Genomic DNA, 17846 nt, shown 5'->3' with positions numbered 1-17846 from the left:
GGTTTCATTATGTATAAAATTATCTGTTTTTTTGGAATTTTAGGGTTGTAATTTCCGAAGGGAGTACATTGCCACACAAGGCCCTCTACCAGGCACTAAAGATGACTTCTGGAAAATGGTCTGGGAACAAAATGTTCATAATATTGCGATGGTCACACAATGTGTAGAAAAGGGAAGGGTAAGCATTTTGTTACGAAGACGTGGGTGTACTGTACCTTTAAGAAAGTTAAAAGCTAGCAGAACTACCTGGCAGCACCAAGAGTTCTGAACAAGATATAATGTAACCTTATGGTCCAGCGATAGGGTGGCTGGTTGCCTGGAGACAAAAACAAATTTGAATGTGGCCTATCAGTTTAAATTATACCGCAAAAAAAACCCAACCCCCAATCAAGTTTGAGTTTAGTATATTGACAATATTAAAAACCAATGAAACAATCTGATGCTTTGGGGTATAAGATCAGGAAAAATTGAACAGCTGGGGAAGAACTGCCAAAAGACCAACAGATGGAGGCTGTTGGTCGGAACACTCTGAGAGGTACCTGTCTAGAGAAGGGGTTTGCACAGAGGAAAATGTCAACACCAACCAGGAGAGAAAATCTACAGAGGAAGATATAAAGAGAAGATTCAACCACTGGTTGGATTTGAAATTTGAATTTTTCAGTAAATCTTAATCAGGGTGTTTTATCGGACTAGTATTATAGAAGGGAAAGTAAAAGATATATTAGAGAAAGGAGTTGTAAATAGTTGTTAATTAATTATTCTCTGTTATACTTTGAGAAATAAAGTTCTTAATTTTTACTTTAAATAGTTCTTGGTCTCTCAAATTTTCACAGATTACTGCACGGGATCAAACTTTTCTGTGTTGCTGGTTTAAATTAGCAGGAGGGTTTACCCCATGATGTAACAATTTGTTTTCAGTATTCCTTTCAAAATTGTTTATGAATAATGTTATATGAATGGTCTGTCTTGTATGTACAGTAAAGCATGACAGGGGACAGTAAATAATGTAGTGGCTTGACCACATTTTCATGAGAGAACTAACAAATTTTATTAACATAATAACTTATAAGACATAATAAAAAAACCATGCTTCCACAGCTTTCTACATGCAGGCTGCGTTCCATGTGATCTGACATCACACTAACATAACACCCTTTTAAAAATCACACAACATCAGGTTATAGTCCAACAGGTTTAATTGGAAGCACTAGCTTTTGGTGCGACGCTCCTTCATCAGGTGGTAGTGGCCACTATCACCTGATGAAGGAACGACGCTCCGAAAGCTAGTGTGTTTCCAATTATACCTGTTGGACTATAACCTGGTGTTGTGTGGTTTTTAACTTTGTACACCCCAGCCCAACTCCGGCATCTCCAAATCATAACACCCTTTGCATGTGTTCATTAGCTATTCTTAGAATAAGGTGATAATTCACCCTTAATCTACAGTTTGGTTCCTGAAATGGACTAATAATTCACAAAACAGTCATTGGGATCCCACCATGACAGTTTTAAAACTCTCAGTGAAAAGAAATCTGAAATTGAAAAGGCTGATTGGTACCTGTAAAAGTGATCCCAAATGTATAGGATTGTTCTAAAAATCCAACTTTTACTTTAAAAGCAGCTTGCTATCCTTACCATATCTGGCTTGTATATCTGGCTTTAATAAAAGCTCTTGATAGAAAGGAGTTCCAAAGAAGGGACTTTGAAGTCGAAATCTTAACTTTGTTTCTCTATCCACAGATTCTGCCAGATTGGCTGAATTTCTTTAGCATTTTCTATTTTTATTTTGTTTATTTTTAACTGCCCTCTGAAGTAGCCTAACCCGTCAATTCTTTGTATCAAAAGAGGGAAAGATTTATAATTACTTTTTCAGTGCAACTAGGAATCTGTCATGGATGTTTACAGATGTGAATAGGGGCTAATTTCACTGGAATATTGTAGGCTGAGGGGCGACCTTAAAGTGAGTTATAAAATTGAGGGGTATGGATAAGGTGAATAGCCAAGTTCTTTTTCCCAGGGTAGGGGTGTCCAAAACTAGAGGACATAGATTTAAGATGAGAGGGGAAAGATTTAAAAGGGACCTAAGGGGCAACTTTTTCACACAGAGGGTGATGCGTTATTGGAATAAGATGCCAGAGATAGTGGTGGAGGCTGATACAATTACAACATTTAAGAAGCATCTGGATGGGTATATGAATAGGAAGGGTTTAGCGGGATATGGGCCACATATTGGCAAATGGGACTAGATTAATTTAGGATATCTGATTGGAATGGATGAGTTGGACCAAAGTGTCTGTTTCCGTGCTGTACATCTCCATGACTTTAGAAAATGTCACCCTTGACAGCGACATCCATTTTCTGATGACAAGTTTTTACAAATTCCTTGTTGATTTGGCAGTTTCCTGTTTTCACTGTCAATGCAAACCCAGAGAAACTGCATTAGTTACTGTCATTTCTTTGAAGTTTCAACAGCACCCAATGGAAATTGAAGGAGAGGTTTTTGTGTTTAATTCAAAACTTGAGGTGGTCAATTGCCTTTTGTGCAACTTTAATGCTGGTGACACTTTTATATGTTTTCATGTCCAGGTAAAATGTGATCATTACTGGCCCTTTGACCTTGATGCTTTATATTATGGAGATCTCATTGTTCAGATGCTGTCAGAATCAGTCTTACCTGAATGGACAATCAGAGAATTTAAAATTTGCAACGTAAGCTTCTTTGAATGTCTTTTTAGAAAATATTAGTCAATTAAATTGTTTATATTTCAACTTCCATCTCTAACCTTTTCAGATGTCAAATGTAAATGTATTTATGTTCCATTACCAAGTTCTCAGTGTTCTACATTTATTTACATACAGCTTATTTAATCACTGCCTTTGTAATGAAGAGGAGCTGGTTTGACCTACTGCCACTAATGTTTGAAAAGTGGGGTTAGTTAGCTCAGTTGAAGAACTGTGAATGCTGGAAATCAGGAACAAAAACAGAAATTGCTGGAAAATCTCAGCATGTCTGGCAACATCTATGGAGAGAAATCAGAGTTAATGTTTCAGGTCCAGTGACCCTTCTTCAGAACTGGAACATTAACTCTGATTTCTCTCCACAGATGCTGCCAGATCTGCTGAGATTTTCCAGCAATTTCGGTTTTTGTTTGTAGCTAGCTCAGTTGGCTAGCTGACTAGGGTGTGATGCAGAATAAAGCAAACGACATGGGTTCAATTCTCATACTGGCTATGGTAAATGAGGTCCTGTCTCCTTTTCCACCCCTATGTTTACCCTCAGGCTATATATACGTGTGTGTGTGTGTGTGTGTGTGTGTGTGTGTGTGTGTGTGTGTGTGTGTGTGTGTGTGTGTGTGTGTGTGTGTGTGTGTGTGTGTTGATCTGCCTGGCTCATCCTCTGTGGAGCTACTACAAGGTTTCAGACCCCAAAGTTCAGCCCTGCCATGCAGAAAGATGAGTTCTTTTGACTGTACTAAATGAATTCTTAGTCTACTGCATCAAAACCACTGCCTCACCTAGAGTGACCATTGTCTGGCAATCAGCAGTTGTACAAACTCTTTAGTCGCTCATATATTACAGTAATTTCTGAAGTACATGTTCTTCCAACTTCTCTCTGTAGCAAGTGATTGCTGATGTCAGTGTTATATCATCCTGTCATTAACATATCAATTCTTATTATAACACGGATACACCTTGGTTAAGATCATTGTTCTTATTATTTAGGAGGATCAATTGGATTGTGCTCGAATTGTTCGTCACTTTCACTACACTGTTTGGCCAGACCATGGTGTACCAGAAACAACGCAGTCTTTAATCCAGTTTGTACAAACTGTGAGAGATTATATTAACAGAACTCCAAACTCTGGACCCACAGTTATACATTGCAGGTACAAATCAGGAGTGATATTTTCAATTGCAAAATATTGTGTGTAGTGAATGACTGACTACAGCGATAATGCTGTCAAAATGATAGAGCACTGGAGTGGTGGGTGAAATTTTTAACAGGCATTAGCGATCCTCTGTGAGAGCTGAGGCCAAACTGAAACATCAGTTTAGTCCATGCACAGCCCCATTAAGATAAAGAATCTGAAGTTATCATTTGGAACAGCAGCTCAGAGGCTCATTGAAGGTCTGATTCTCACTAAAAATGCCTGATAGGATTCACTGAAGTGGCTGCACAGCAAATTGGTGGCTAATGCTTATCCTGAGTAATACTGTGCCGGAATAGTGACTAGCTATTGGGAATGCAACAAAGCAGTGATGTGGATTTGAAGCATTTAAAGGGATATCACGATTTCATGTTTAAATACTACTGAAGATTTGAAGAACTCTTCAGAAGACTTTCTTGGACACTTTGTCAAAACTTCACCAAAACACTCTCAACATTCATTCTGGACATTCTCTGAAGGCTTTGCCTAAAAGTTGTTCCCCTGGGTCTCTTTATGCAGTGTGCAGAAGTCACCAGGAGAAACTGAGTGCTCAATAAGAGTCTGCAAGAGGAATGAGGGGAGGAGGTGATGTCAGACAGGACACTGCCAGCAACTGCAGGAAAAAGTGAGAGCTGGGTGGTGCCATGACTTTCCCCTGTGCTACATGTCACCTGTCCTCCCAGGGACCTCCTGTACAAAGCCTACAAGGCTGCTTTTAAGAGCCTGTGTGTCCTTTCCATCAGTCCCTGAGGTATCTTGCAATGTGATGTTCTGTGCCAGCCAGAGCACTTCGCACCTTCAGTAAAACTAAGTACAAGGATCCCACAAAGGCCCACTAAGCAGCATCTCAATGGTAGACGTGCAACTGTCTGATTTAATACATCAAGGCAAATTTGAAACATGGTAATCATCGCTTACCACAAAAATTGTGTGATTGCAAATAAGTGTCTTGCATTAACTCAACCCCCAGTATTTTGGCAGAACTTGGCAAGCTCAGTTGGTTAGAGACTGGGGCTCTTAACTTGAGGGTCAAGGATCCGAGACTATGCTAGATGTTGTCATCCTGCATTATCGTTATTTCCATGTGTCAAGCCCAGCTGTGCAACGCTTGGCATTAGTCACATCTGCTCCAGAGGTGTGAAATAATATCTCTGAACAGTTTGAATAGAAAATAGGTTAAATTAAAAAAAATAGCTGATTTTGGAGCCCTTGTATAGTGCAATGGTAATGTCCCCATCCCTGGACCTGGCACTTGCTCCAAAGGTGTAATTCTAAACAGGTTGATTTAAAAAATTGACAGCTTTTTTTGACATTGGGCTCACGTGGCACAGTGGTAGTGTCCCTCCCTCTGGACAAGGAGGCCTGGGTTCAAGTCTCACCTGCTTCAAATAATATCACTGAGCAGGTTGATTAGAATATAGGCGAAACGAGGAACCAAGATTTAAAGCTTATTTTGATATTGAGCTTTTGTGCTGCACTGGTAGTGTCCCTATCTGTCTGCATTCAAGTCCCACCTGCCCCAGAGCTGTGTCATGACACATCTGAAAAGGTTGATTAAAATTTGATTAAAGTTCAGTTTTACCCTTTGTCCAAAAATAATATTTAAATTATAACCATGCAATAAAGTCAAACCAAATGACACTGTTGATGCTTCAGGCAAGATTGCTATATTGTGGGAAAGATAGTTGCAATGTTGACTGTTGTTTTTTGTATCAATATTACCATGAATGTAAATTGAGTTCTTCATTAATTAATGATTACTTATACACAGATACCATTTTCTATGTATCAAGTTAATGAAGTTTATTGGAAGTGGAACACATATCCGGTTGAAGCATATAATGTTGGCAACAAATATTTCTAAGCTAAATGCATATCATTCAGCTGCTTGAAAGTCATTTACTCCATCAGTGGAATTTCCTCACCTCAGTTGTGGCAGAAGAAATAAGTTAGGTTGTAATTTTATATAAGCTCTAGAGCACTAGGTTATATGTCTGATTATCTCTCAGTTAATCAAGCTTTAAACAATATTATTTTGTGGGCTTGTACCATAACGAGTTAGACATAAATCAGTCAAATTTTAAAAATGTGATCGAGAAGATTTTTTGACACCATCAGTTTGACCTAGATTTGAATTTAGTCCCTGAGTGTGAAAGGAGAATGCAGTAATATTAATTGATTGAACCACGTCCTGTTCTTTATTTATTTGTTTCTTATTTTAGATTTTTCTTTCTTCTTACACAGTGCTGGAGTTGGTCGGACAGGCACATTTATTGCTTTAGACAGAATCCTTCAGCAGCTGGAAGTCAGAGACTCAGTCGACATTTATGGGACAGTTTATGACCTGAGGCTTCACAGGGTTCATATGGTGCAAACCGAGGTAATGGGATTTGATAGCACCGTAACAGAATTCTGTCATGTGTGATTTAGCTTTGCAAAATCTAAATTAATTCTAGCATGTCATTCTTTTAATACTTGTCTCAAGTTATCTCCAGTAGACTTTACTGTGAAAGAGTTCCCTCAGTCAGACACCATGGGTGAAAATCTTGTGTAGTGGCATGGCAGTATTAAATGATGCAAATCTAACTATCATGGCAGTAATGGTAATAAAAGTCAGAATTAGTAATCTAATTCTCCAAGATCATCTCATTTACATAATTATTCACAGCTCTACATGTCAAATTTGAATATATAAAAGAGCACATTAGCTCTGAATGCAGGCAATTGCTCCATAATCAGGAATTAATTGGAAAGTAACATAATAGGGAAATGACCCATTTTTGCATTGCAGCTAGTTAAGTGAGTCGCAAATCTTTTGATTCTTTTCCAACTATTATCACTGTGCACTCCCACTATATCACTAGATCTGCAAGCTATTACCTCCCCAGTCACTTAAACTTCCTTCCTCATCCTCAATCCTCTTTCCATCACCTTAGTTACATTTGAGCCACTCAATACCACCCTTAATCAGCCTCCACCTATCACCATCTAACACCAGTGAGGTTGACACACCAGCAGTGGGCTCCCCATTGATCCACAATCATCAAGTCAGGAAAGAGGGCCAAAAAGTGACATTGACTGTGCTGGCCAGATCTTCACTGACCTTCTGCGCATAGTTCACATCTGGGAGACAGGGTGGGACCCGTGCCTGGAATATCTTTGAAGTTGCAGTGGAGAACAAGAGGAACCAGCTCTGGATGGTCCAGGGCCAAGTATGGCAATGACCAGAAGGGCAAAACAAGGCAGCACTGGAGGGTCACGCAAGTCAGAATAATGGCAACCAGGTCCCAACATTGCACCAAGTAATGGCACACAATTAAATGTACCACACCAAGAGAGTTGAGGACATCTTAGCAGTCAGTCACTCACCCAAGTGCATCTCCCGAAAGAAAATGTTTGCCCCTCCTCACTCTATGGAATGGGGAATAATCCTATGCTGATGACCTTAAAGAACTTAAATGCCATGTTCAAAAGACTTGATGATTTGACATGATTCACCATAGACACTGACAGCCAGGCAACCAAGTCTGTTGGACTCAGTTCCATAGATTAATTTCCATAAGTACAAGGGACAATTGGTTGGACTTGGTCTACTGAAAGTTTTCTAGAAAAGACAATCAACATTCATAAAGTGAAAGGCATTTCCTTCCGCCAGTGTACCTCTATAGCACCCTCAACCTGCTGAGCATTAACGCAACTCTCCCTCTATCAACCATGGCCTGAGTTTGGTTACTCTTGACCCTCCCACCCTCACCATGAGCCTTTCTTCAAACATCCCTGACCAAACTCTGTTCCTTATGACCCCTCTTAGGGAACTCAAGACCAGACCTGTAGCCATACCTCAATCCTGGGGGACAGCCTCCATCCACAAGTCTAAGAGTCAAGGATTAATGCTGAGAGGTCACATGGACCCAGCAGAAAAACCACACTGGATTTTGTAGGAGACAAATCTAGTATCAGGTTCTGCCTCATAATCTCAGCAACAATGTATATCAAACAAATACTTAGTCAGTAGCATATAATAAACTAGTTTGTGTACAGTGGGAGTCTCTTTTTGTTAGACTACCAGCTGGTTTTCCTCTATCACATTAGACCGGGCAAGTCATAGAGAATGCTATCAAGAAAGAGAGTGGTGGCAGCAAATCTATCAGATGACTGTTACCATAATAAGCTATAGTGAGGATTCCTCTTGCAATATGAACTACATTCCTGTCACATTTGCCACACCCAGTTGATGTAAGAGAAACAAACTGCCTGGAGTTCATGTGCAATCATTTCGGCTTGGTGGATTTTTATTGTGGGTTTGTGCTGAACCTTTTTGAGGTTGTGGCCTCTACAGCCCTATGCGATTTGGATATTACAATCAAACATCCATCTACTTCAGGCAAAAGCTTCTTGTGTCTGTCCAAAGTCCAAATGGAAATACATGTCGGCCACAGTATATTATTAAACTTACTGAACATGATGCACATGTAGCATAATGCCCAAGATAGATAGACTCAAATATTTATATAAAGGCAAAAATAAACAAAATGGTAATGATTTTAGGACCTGGTCATATATTTTAGTCCGAATTTCCTCATGATTTAATGCTTGTGCTGGTATTCTTCCATCTTTGAGAGGTGATGGATACACAACAAATAAATCAATTTAGAAACACTGTGTGCATTTGGGAAAAGTATTTTCAAAAACAGCCATCAAGGAAGTGATCCAAAAGTTCATCTGCAGTTCATATGGAAATCCTGAGGAACATGATGCAAACAGCAAAAATTTATTTCTGTTAATCTTGTGAAATTCAAGCAGCCGTGACAAACAACATTCTTTTTACTGCTTCCAGTCCACAGCATCACCACAGATCTATTTTCCACAATAATTTCAAAAGAAAACTTAATTAGGGAAAATATCTTTTCAGTTAGAAAATAGCAGAATCCCAAGGAAAGCCAAGAAGAGGGAAAAATCTAAGATTGAATTGCAACAAATGTATAGAACTAAATTGTAAATACAAACAAGAATGTCAATCATAATAAACTCCTTTCATTATTGTTAAAAGATCCGTCAATCAATTAATTGAAACTTCATGGAAACAAACAGAAGTTATCCCAGGTGACAAGATATGATTTGAAGGGTGTTAAGGTTTTTTAAATCTGACCTGATATTTTATGTGTGAAACTGGTGAATGTGCTGTAATATTTATCTATAATAAAGTCTGATTGCCAGCCATAACGCAATATGCAAAGTGTTAAGGAAATTATTTAAAACCTTTATGGGGATTAAAAAACAAAGAGAGATAATAAATTCATTGATGTCTGTACTTCTTTCCAGTGCCAATATGCGTACTTACATTTGTGCACAAGAGATGTTTTGAGGAGTAGAAAGCTACGAGGTGAACAAGAAAATCCATTGTTTCCAATATATGAGAATGTCAACCCAGAGTATCACAGAGGTATGCACATAGTCCTTAGGGGTAACTATTCCATGGAAAACTCTGTATTTTGTTTATTGAAAAGTATTCAGTTATTTTCTATTTATTTGAGTTAGTGACCAATGTGAGTTGTTTTGCAGGCATTACACTAAGGGGTTTTGGTGTTCATTTTAACAGAAGTACCAGTGTTTTATCAAGTAAAATCATTTGCTAAGCCTATGTGAGATGGCATCAATTCAAAGAGTAAATCCCCACAGCCTAACCCAACAAGTCTACACCAACCCTCCAAAGAGCATCACACCCAGACCCACACCCCACTTCCCTATCCTTGCATTTCCCATGGCTAACCTATTTAGCCTACACATCTCTAGACACTTTGGATAATTTAGCCTGGCCAGTTCACCTAACCTGTGCATCTTTGGACTGTGGGAGGAAACTGGAGCAGCGGGCAGAAACTCACAGACAGTGTGAGTCTGTGCTACATTGTTGGTGTTGGGAAGGACATGCAAATGCCACACAGACAGTTAGTTCCCCAAGGTTATCATATACTTGAGTGTTGCCAGGCTATAGGAATGTAAGTTTTTTTCTACCTAGTTGTTTTAAATATTCTATGGAACTATCTTGAGGTAGTCACCACCATGTTCCAATGAGACACAGCATAAACTGCCATTATTACTCTTAACAGTCTCAAAGAGAAAGGCCTACCTGACACTGTACAAAATGTTGATAAATATGCCCTCGCTCTGATCTGTCCAGGACTTCACAAAGGTTTTGATCCTGCCTTTGAAATGGTTTTCTTGCTGCATTTATGAAACAGTTACTGAGAAATTTGGTCATGGAGATTTAGAGGAATTGCTGATCAACTACACAATCATCCTTTTGTATTATTGCCAGTTGACCAAGAATCCAGGTTGAGTTTGTTCTCCTTCAGCAGATTTAAAAACTGTTCACACTGCTGCATCTTTGGAACTGAACTGCTAGTTTTAATCAAACGATTGCCTGTGATGGGTGGGATGGATACTAGATTAAGGAAATAAAAAATAATCTTTACTTCTTCTCCTGCATATGTCAAAATGTCCATCTGCCCTATCTCATCACCAATTCACTCTTGTTTCTGGTTAACTATATCAATATGGAACAGCCAGGAGGCAGAAAGTAGGTGGATTCATTGTCTGCTGACAGGAAATATTTTCCAGGAAGTAACACCTGATGGAATTAGTACAAATGACTGTGCTAAATAGGACTTTAAGTATAAGAAAAGCATGTTAGCCTCTTCAGAATTGGCCCAGTGTAGTCACTATACTGATACGCACTTAACCAGAGTTCAAGAAAACAGATTGTTTCCATCTCCAGTTTTCACCATAAATCTAGAAATGTTTTGATCACTCACTTATATGAATGGCAGACAAAGGTTTTGAGTATATCCTTCCAATAAACATTTGCTCAACTGAATACACCAACAATGTAGCACAAATGTTGTGCCAAAATTAGAGAATGTTTCCAAACACCTCAGAGAAAAGAGGAAAAAAAAGACATTGAGTGAGAGGAAAACCAGGCTGCATGGAGATAGGTAGGCCAAAACAACCAGCTCAGGTGGCAGCCTCATACAGAAAACAGGTAAAAGTGATTTTCATGGTGGAGTGTGAAATGTATGGAATAGTAGGAGAATCCTAGCCTCCATGGTCCTTCAAACAACAGTAAAAACAAATGTCTTGGTCATTTATTTGCAGAAGCTTACTGTGCCAATGTTGGCTGCCATATGTCCAACATTATAACGATGAATAATATATAATATGATGTAACTTGTATGATTTTCTTGTCTTTCGTTTTATATTACTGAACTGAACATTGCTGGAGAAATTCAGCAGGTACGGCAGCATCTGTCAGTAAGTTGACTGATGTTATCTGACATACTGAGTTTCCCCAGCAATTCTACTTTTGTTTCAGATTTCCAGCATCTGCAGTTCTTTTTTGTTTTATTTTACTCTGCTTTTGTCCCAATTTATGTTATGAGGCCCATTCTGTAATGCCAACTAAACACCAAGAGTTGCTCTGATTGGATAACTGTAACTGTAAGATAAATTTTGACCTACTGACTGCTCATCATGACACACTGAGATTTAATTTAATTTAATTTAATTTTGTCAAGAATCAGGTGGCTAATGAAAGAGCAGCGCTCCGAAAGCTAGTGCTTTTGATTAAACCTGTTGGACTATAACCTGGTGTTGTGCGATTTTTAACTTTGTACACCCCAGTCCAACACCGGCATCTCCGAATTCAATATAAATCTGCAATAAAAAGCTAGCATAATGGTGACCGCATGAGCAATGTCAACCGGCACTTTTAAAAAATAGTGGTTTCAAATATGCTTTAAGGAAGTAAGTCTGAAGGAAATTTGACCTCCATGTCACTTTCAAAACCATAGCAATGCAGTTGACACTTGAGTGCTCTCTGGGCATTGTGGATGGCCAATAAATGCTGGCATAGCCAGCTATATCGCATGTGCAAATTTCAATAAAAGTGACATTACAGGTTAGGAAGTAATGGATAATTTTCCAGTAATTTCTCAGAAGGCATTATCAGTGATTAGTAATTATGACACAATGAGAAAATGTGGAGTTATATTTCTAAATATGGAGAGAATGATGACTAATAGTTCTTTACATTTGCTGACTCCATAGACTTTCTATTTGGACGGCACTGAAGAATGTAGTGAAATTGTCTTCCGATGTAATGAACCTCATCTGCAGTACTGCTGAAGATGCACTAAGTAAATACTAGGTCTGGCATTTCATGCTGTGCATAATTTATTTGCCTGGTATTCATTTTGGGTAATTTGTAATTTAATTGTATTAGAGATTATTGTATATACGTATATATTTCAAATAAATATTTCTTATATTATGTATATTTTTAAAATTGATGGATTATGTATTTTATTTTACTTATTATAAAATTTATGTTGTAAGTAAATACAAATCTGTATATGATTTTGTTTTATTAATTACTTTGATTTTTAAAGAGATTTATATTCACAATGTAATATTCTACACTATCCAAATTGTTTTAAATGAGCACAGTTGACATTTGGAAGGAAAATTGTAACTGGATGTACTTGAAAGGTAGTGTGCTGACACATTGAGTCCTTACACTGCAGAGATATTTGAGGGCTAAAGACTTTGAATAAACCTTATGGTCCAGCTTTGAAGTCTACGGTGTGATGTTCTTTAACATCAGGCCTGTAGTCTTCCTATTGTTTTAGCCATTAAGACATTTACTTTTTGGAAACACAATTTTGCACTCAAAGCTGCTAGCCAAGTGTACAACAATTCAAAGGCCTGTGAAAATGGGAACCTCCCAGCAATAACTGCCTAAATTGAAATAAATAAGGGAGAGAAATAGTGAACATTGTGTGGAGTGTCCCATTCCACCAGAAACACCCGATCAATAAGCATGGATGAAAATTAACTATAACGGGGAAGACACAGATTTCATTTCCTCACTCTATTGGAGTAAGAAGATAGTCAGAAGATGATAACTTTTTTGGTTTGATTCACACTGAAGAACTATTAGTTTAAGAAATATAAAGTTCATAAGAAATAAGAGCAAAAGTATAACATTTGGTCTATTGAGCCTTCTCTGTTATTCAACGTGACCATTATTAACAAAATAGAAATTGTTGGAAAATCTCAGCAGGTCTGGCAGCATCTGTGGAGAGAAATTAGCGTTAACGCTTCAGGACTGAGGAGGTGTCACTGGACCCAAAATGTTAACTCTGATTTCTCTTCACAGATGCTGCCAGACCTGCTCAGATTTTTCACCAATTTCTATTTTGTTTAAGATTTCCAGCATCCGCAGTTAATAGATGTTGTGTTGACCTGTGAAATTAATCTGATGCCCATTTAACCTACACCATTCTATCATTATCCATATGTATGTTCAAAGACCATTTAAATTCTTTCATGCTTTTTTTTATGACCATTGTAAACCTGATTGTGGCTTTAACTCTACTTTCCTAACTGTCCCCAAAACCTTCAAATCCACGTAGCTCAAAAATCTATCTAACCAGCTTTGAATATATAGAATGACCTAGCTTTCACTGCTCTCTCTAGAAGAGAATTCTAAAGACTAACAACACTTCAAGAGAAGAAATTCCTTTTTTTCTGTCTTAAAGGGGAGCTGGCTTATTTTTAAGTTATTTCCCCTGGTTCTAGATTCCTTCATGAGGGGAAATATCCTTTCAAGCCCCCTCAGACGCTTATATGATTTAATAGTCATGATTTGGAGATGCCGGTGTTGGACTGGGGTGTACAAAGTTAAAAATCACACAACACCAGGTTATAGTCCAACAGGTTTAATTGGAAGCACACTAACTTTTGGAGTGATGCTCCTTCATCAGGTGGTAGTGGAGGGCTCGATCGTAACACAGAATTTATAGCAAAAATTTACAGTGTGATGTAACTGAAATTATACATTGAAAAATTGATTGTCTGTTAAGCCTTTCATCTGTTAGAATACAGTCGGATTCAATAGGATTGCCTCTCACAAGTAAGAAATAACAAAGAGAAAGGAGAGTTGCTGGGAGTAGTCTATATGCCTCTTAGCAGCAGCTGTTCAGCAGGACAGAGAATAGCTCATGAGATAATGAGGACATATAAAAAATGTATCACATGGGTGGCTTTAATATTTATTTCATTTAAAAAAAAACAAATTGACAAACATAAGGAAGAATTCATAGATTGTATTTGGGATAGTTTCCCAGAACAATGAGTTGTAGATCCAACTTATAGATCAGATTATTTTGGATCTGATAATGTGTAATGAGGCAGGTTTAATAAATGATCTCAGAGTAAGAGATCCCAAGGGAAATAGCACAATGTGGTAGCATTCAGTTTGCGAGTGAGAAAATTGGGTCAGAAACATCTGTGTTAAATGTAAAACCAGGCAATTAGATAGGGATGAGGGGTGAGCTGGTTGGAGAGAATAGGAGAAGGAGTTTAGCACGAAAGACAGCTGAAGAACAATGGCAGGTGTTTAAGAAAATGTTCAAGACTCACAATAAGTATATATCGCAGTGAGGAAGAAAAAATCTAAGATGGGGAAACGCTGACAGTGGTGAACTGAGGAATTTAAGATAGTATCAAAGTGAAAAAAAATTGAATGCAACAAAGATTGTAGTACTGGTAAACAAGAGGATTGGGAAAGTAGTAAAATCCAACAAAAGATTATCAAAAAAAGGGAAAAATTATCTATGAGGATAAACTATACAATATAAAAGCAGACAGTAAGAGCTTCTTTAATTTTCTTTAAAAATGGAAAAGAGGCTAAAATGAACAATAACCCCTTTGAAAATGTGTCTAGGGAAATAATAATGGATTACCAAGAAATGGCAAAGGAATTGAATAAACACATTGCATCAGTGTTCAGAGTAGAATGCACTAATAGCATTCCCAAATAATTAAATATTTAAGGGGCGAAAGAGGAGAGGAAATAATTACAATATCTATTATTAGAGAAAAGGTACTCTTGAAACTAATTGGTTTAAAGGCCAAAAGGTCACCTGGAGCTGATAGGTTGCATCCTAGAATCTTAAAGGAAGTAGATGCAGAGGTAATGGATACACCAGAAAGAATCCTTAGATTCAGGAAAATAATGTAACACTTTATTCAAATAGAGAGGGAGACAAAAAGACTAACTATAGGCCACTTAGCTAATGTCCATCATTGGTGAAATATTAGAGTCTATTATAAAGGAAACACAATATATAGAAACACAATTGAATCAAGCAGAGTCAGCATGCTTCATGACCAGGAAAGCATGCCTGACAAATTTATTATAGTTCTTTGAGGAGGCAACAAGCAGGATAAGCAAAAGGAACCAGTGGATTTAAAACATTTGGCTATCCAAAAGGCATTTACTAAAGGATCACACAGAAGGCTATTACATAAAGAGGTAATGAGGGCAATATATTAGCATTGATAGAGAAGTGGATAACTATGGAAGACAGAGAGTTGGTATAAAGGGGCATTTTCAGGATGGCAATCTGCAACAAAGTGGAGTGCTACAGGAATCAGTGTTGATGACACAGTATATATTAATAGCTTGGGTGATGTAATTTCAGTGTTAGGAATGGCAAGGTGATGACACAAAAATAGGAGGGAAGGCGAGTCGTGAGGATGGCACAAAGTGTCTACTGAAGCACAAACTACGCAAGTGAAAAAAAGCTTGGCAAATGGAATCCAGTATGTGGTTATGCACTTTGGGAAGTGCATTTAATAGAGGAAGACTGCAGAAAGAGGGATGTGTGGTTCCTCGTGCATGAATCACAAAAAGCCTGCACCTAGTTCAGTGGGCAATAACGAAGGTGAATGTACTGTTGGCCTTTACTTCAAAGGGAATGGAGTATAAAAATAGGGAAGTCTGACTGAAACTATACGAGGCGCTAGTCAGACCACAGCTGGAATATTCTGAATAGTACTTAGAACATAGAACATAGAAGAATACAGCGCAGTACAGGCCCTTTGGCCCTCGATGTTGCGCCGATCCAAGCCCACCTAACCTATACTAACCCACTATCCTCCATATACCTATCCAATGCCCGCTTAAATGCCCATAAAGAGGGAGAGTCCACCACTGCTACTGGCAGGGCATTCCATGAACTTACGACTCGCTGAGTGAAGAACCTACCCCTAACTTCAGTCCTATATCTACCCCCCCTTAATTTAAAGCTATGCCCCCTTGTAATACCCGACTCCATACACGGGAAAAGGTTCACACTGTCAACCCTATCTAACCCCCTAATCATCTTGTACACCTCAATCAAGTCACCCCTAAACCTTCTTTTCTCTAATGAAAACAGCCCCAAGTGTCTCAGTCTTTCCTCATACGATCTTCCTTCCATACCAGGCAACATCCTGGTAAACCTCCTCTGCACCCGTTCCAGTGCCTCCACATCCTTCCTATAGTATGGCGACCAAAGCTGCACACAATATTCCAGATGCGGCCGCACCAGAGTCTTATACAACTGCAACATGACCTCAGGACTCCGGAACTCAATTTCTCTACCAATAAAAGCCAGTACGCCATATGCCTTCCTCACCGCACTATTTACCTGGGTGGCAACTTTCAGAGATCTGTGTACATGGACACCAAGATCCCTCTGCTCATCCACACTACCAAGTATCCGACCATTAGCCCAGTACCCCATCTTTTTGTTATTCTTCCCAAAGTGAATCACCTCACACTTAGCTACATTGAATTCCATTTGCCACCTTTCTGCCCAGCTCTGCAGCTTCTCTATATCCTGCTGTAACCTGCCACATCCTTCCTCACTGTCAACAACTCCTCCGACTTTCGTATCATACTTGTACCTTATTAGTACCTTATTTCGTGAAAAAATGCATCAGCATTGGAGTCAGTCCAGAAAAGGTTCACTAGCTTGATAAAGTCTGAAATGATTTTATTTTATGAGCTGTTGAGTAGGTTGGGCTTGTATTCATTGGAATTTAGGAAAATGAGAGGAAACGTAATTGAAACATATAAGATTATCAGAGGGCTTGACAGGGTAGATGTAACAATGTTATTTTTCCTTATGGGGGAGTCTGATACCAAAAGACATTCTCTCAGATTAAGGAATCATCCAATTAAGATAGAAATGAGGAGGAATTCTTTCTCTCAGAAGATATTCAATCTATGAACTTCTTTACTGCAAAAGGCTGTCAAAGCTGTGTTGTTAAACATATTCAAGGCTGGGAAAGACAAATTTTAATCAGTAATGGAATCAAGCAATAAAGGGATAAGGCAGGAAAGTGCAGTAGAAGGTGATCAAATCAGCCATGATCTCATGAAATGGCAAAGCAGACTCACTTGGCTGAATGGCAGATTTCTATTCCTAAATTTATGGTCCTACAGCCTCATTTATTCATGCAAGGTCAAGTTTTAAAGAACCTTAATCATTGTTTCTGTTTGGTCAGAAATTAATTTACAACTTTATACAAAAGCACCAATGTTGGCAAACGAAACATGCAGCAATATTTCTTGTTAAGTAGTAAATTAGTAGTGTTTTCTAAAACACTCTATCAATACACAGACAAGTCTAATGTTAATGCCTACCTGTAAATTCCCTTTCAGTGTTAAGAATATAGAAACATACAAACTGGAGTAGACCATTCAGCCCATCGAATCTGCTTCAACATTTAAAACAATCGCAGCTGATCGAACACTTCACTATCAAAACCAAAAACAGAAATTGCTAGAAAAGCTCAGCAAGTCTGGCAGCATCCGTGCAGAGAAATCAGAGTTAACGTTTCAGGTCGAGTGACCTTTTCTCAGCTTTTCAAGCAATTTCTGTTTTTGTGTCTGATTTACAGCATCTGCATTGCTTTCATTTGTTTTATTGAACACTTCAAAGTGTTGCATATTAACTGATGTGTTCTTCTGTCCACATTTAGCCTAGAGATGGGAAAGCAAAGCTTGGTTTCCTCAATCATGTATTA

At 38.4% G+C, this 17846-nt stretch overlaps 1 protein-coding gene across 2 annotated transcripts in view; it reads left to right on the top strand.

Moving 5' to 3' along the window:
- The window catches only part of LOC122559761 (receptor-type tyrosine-protein phosphatase beta), a 112385-nt gene extending 100044 nt beyond the window's left edge, over nucleotides 1-12341 (top strand). For both annotated transcript variants that reach the window (XM_043709746.2, XM_043709747.2), the window contains 6 exons: nucleotides 44-178; nucleotides 2587-2709; nucleotides 3724-3887; nucleotides 6174-6309; nucleotides 9252-9372; nucleotides 12033-12341. In XM_043709746.2, coding sequence (XP_043565681.2) covers nucleotides 44-178; nucleotides 2587-2709; nucleotides 3724-3887; nucleotides 6174-6309; nucleotides 9252-9372; nucleotides 12033-12055 — 702 coding nt within the window. In that variant the 3' untranslated portion in view covers nucleotides 12056-12341. The remainder of the gene's footprint in view (nucleotides 1-43; nucleotides 179-2586; nucleotides 2710-3723; nucleotides 3888-6173; nucleotides 6310-9251; nucleotides 9373-12032) is intronic.
- The last annotated feature ends 5505 nt before the right edge of the window (nucleotides 12342-17846 follow it).

The sequence above is a fragment of the Chiloscyllium plagiosum genome, unplaced genomic scaffold (assembly GCF_037043375.1).
Source record: "Chiloscyllium plagiosum isolate Xiang-an unplaced genomic scaffold, Cpla_swu_hap1 HiC_scaffold_19, whole genome shotgun sequence".
Taxonomy (NCBI): domain Eukaryota; kingdom Metazoa; phylum Chordata; class Chondrichthyes; order Orectolobiformes; family Hemiscylliidae; genus Chiloscyllium; species Chiloscyllium plagiosum.
The sequence above is the reverse complement of the archived record's forward strand: the minus strand, read 5'-3'. Positions and strand labels throughout refer to the sequence as shown.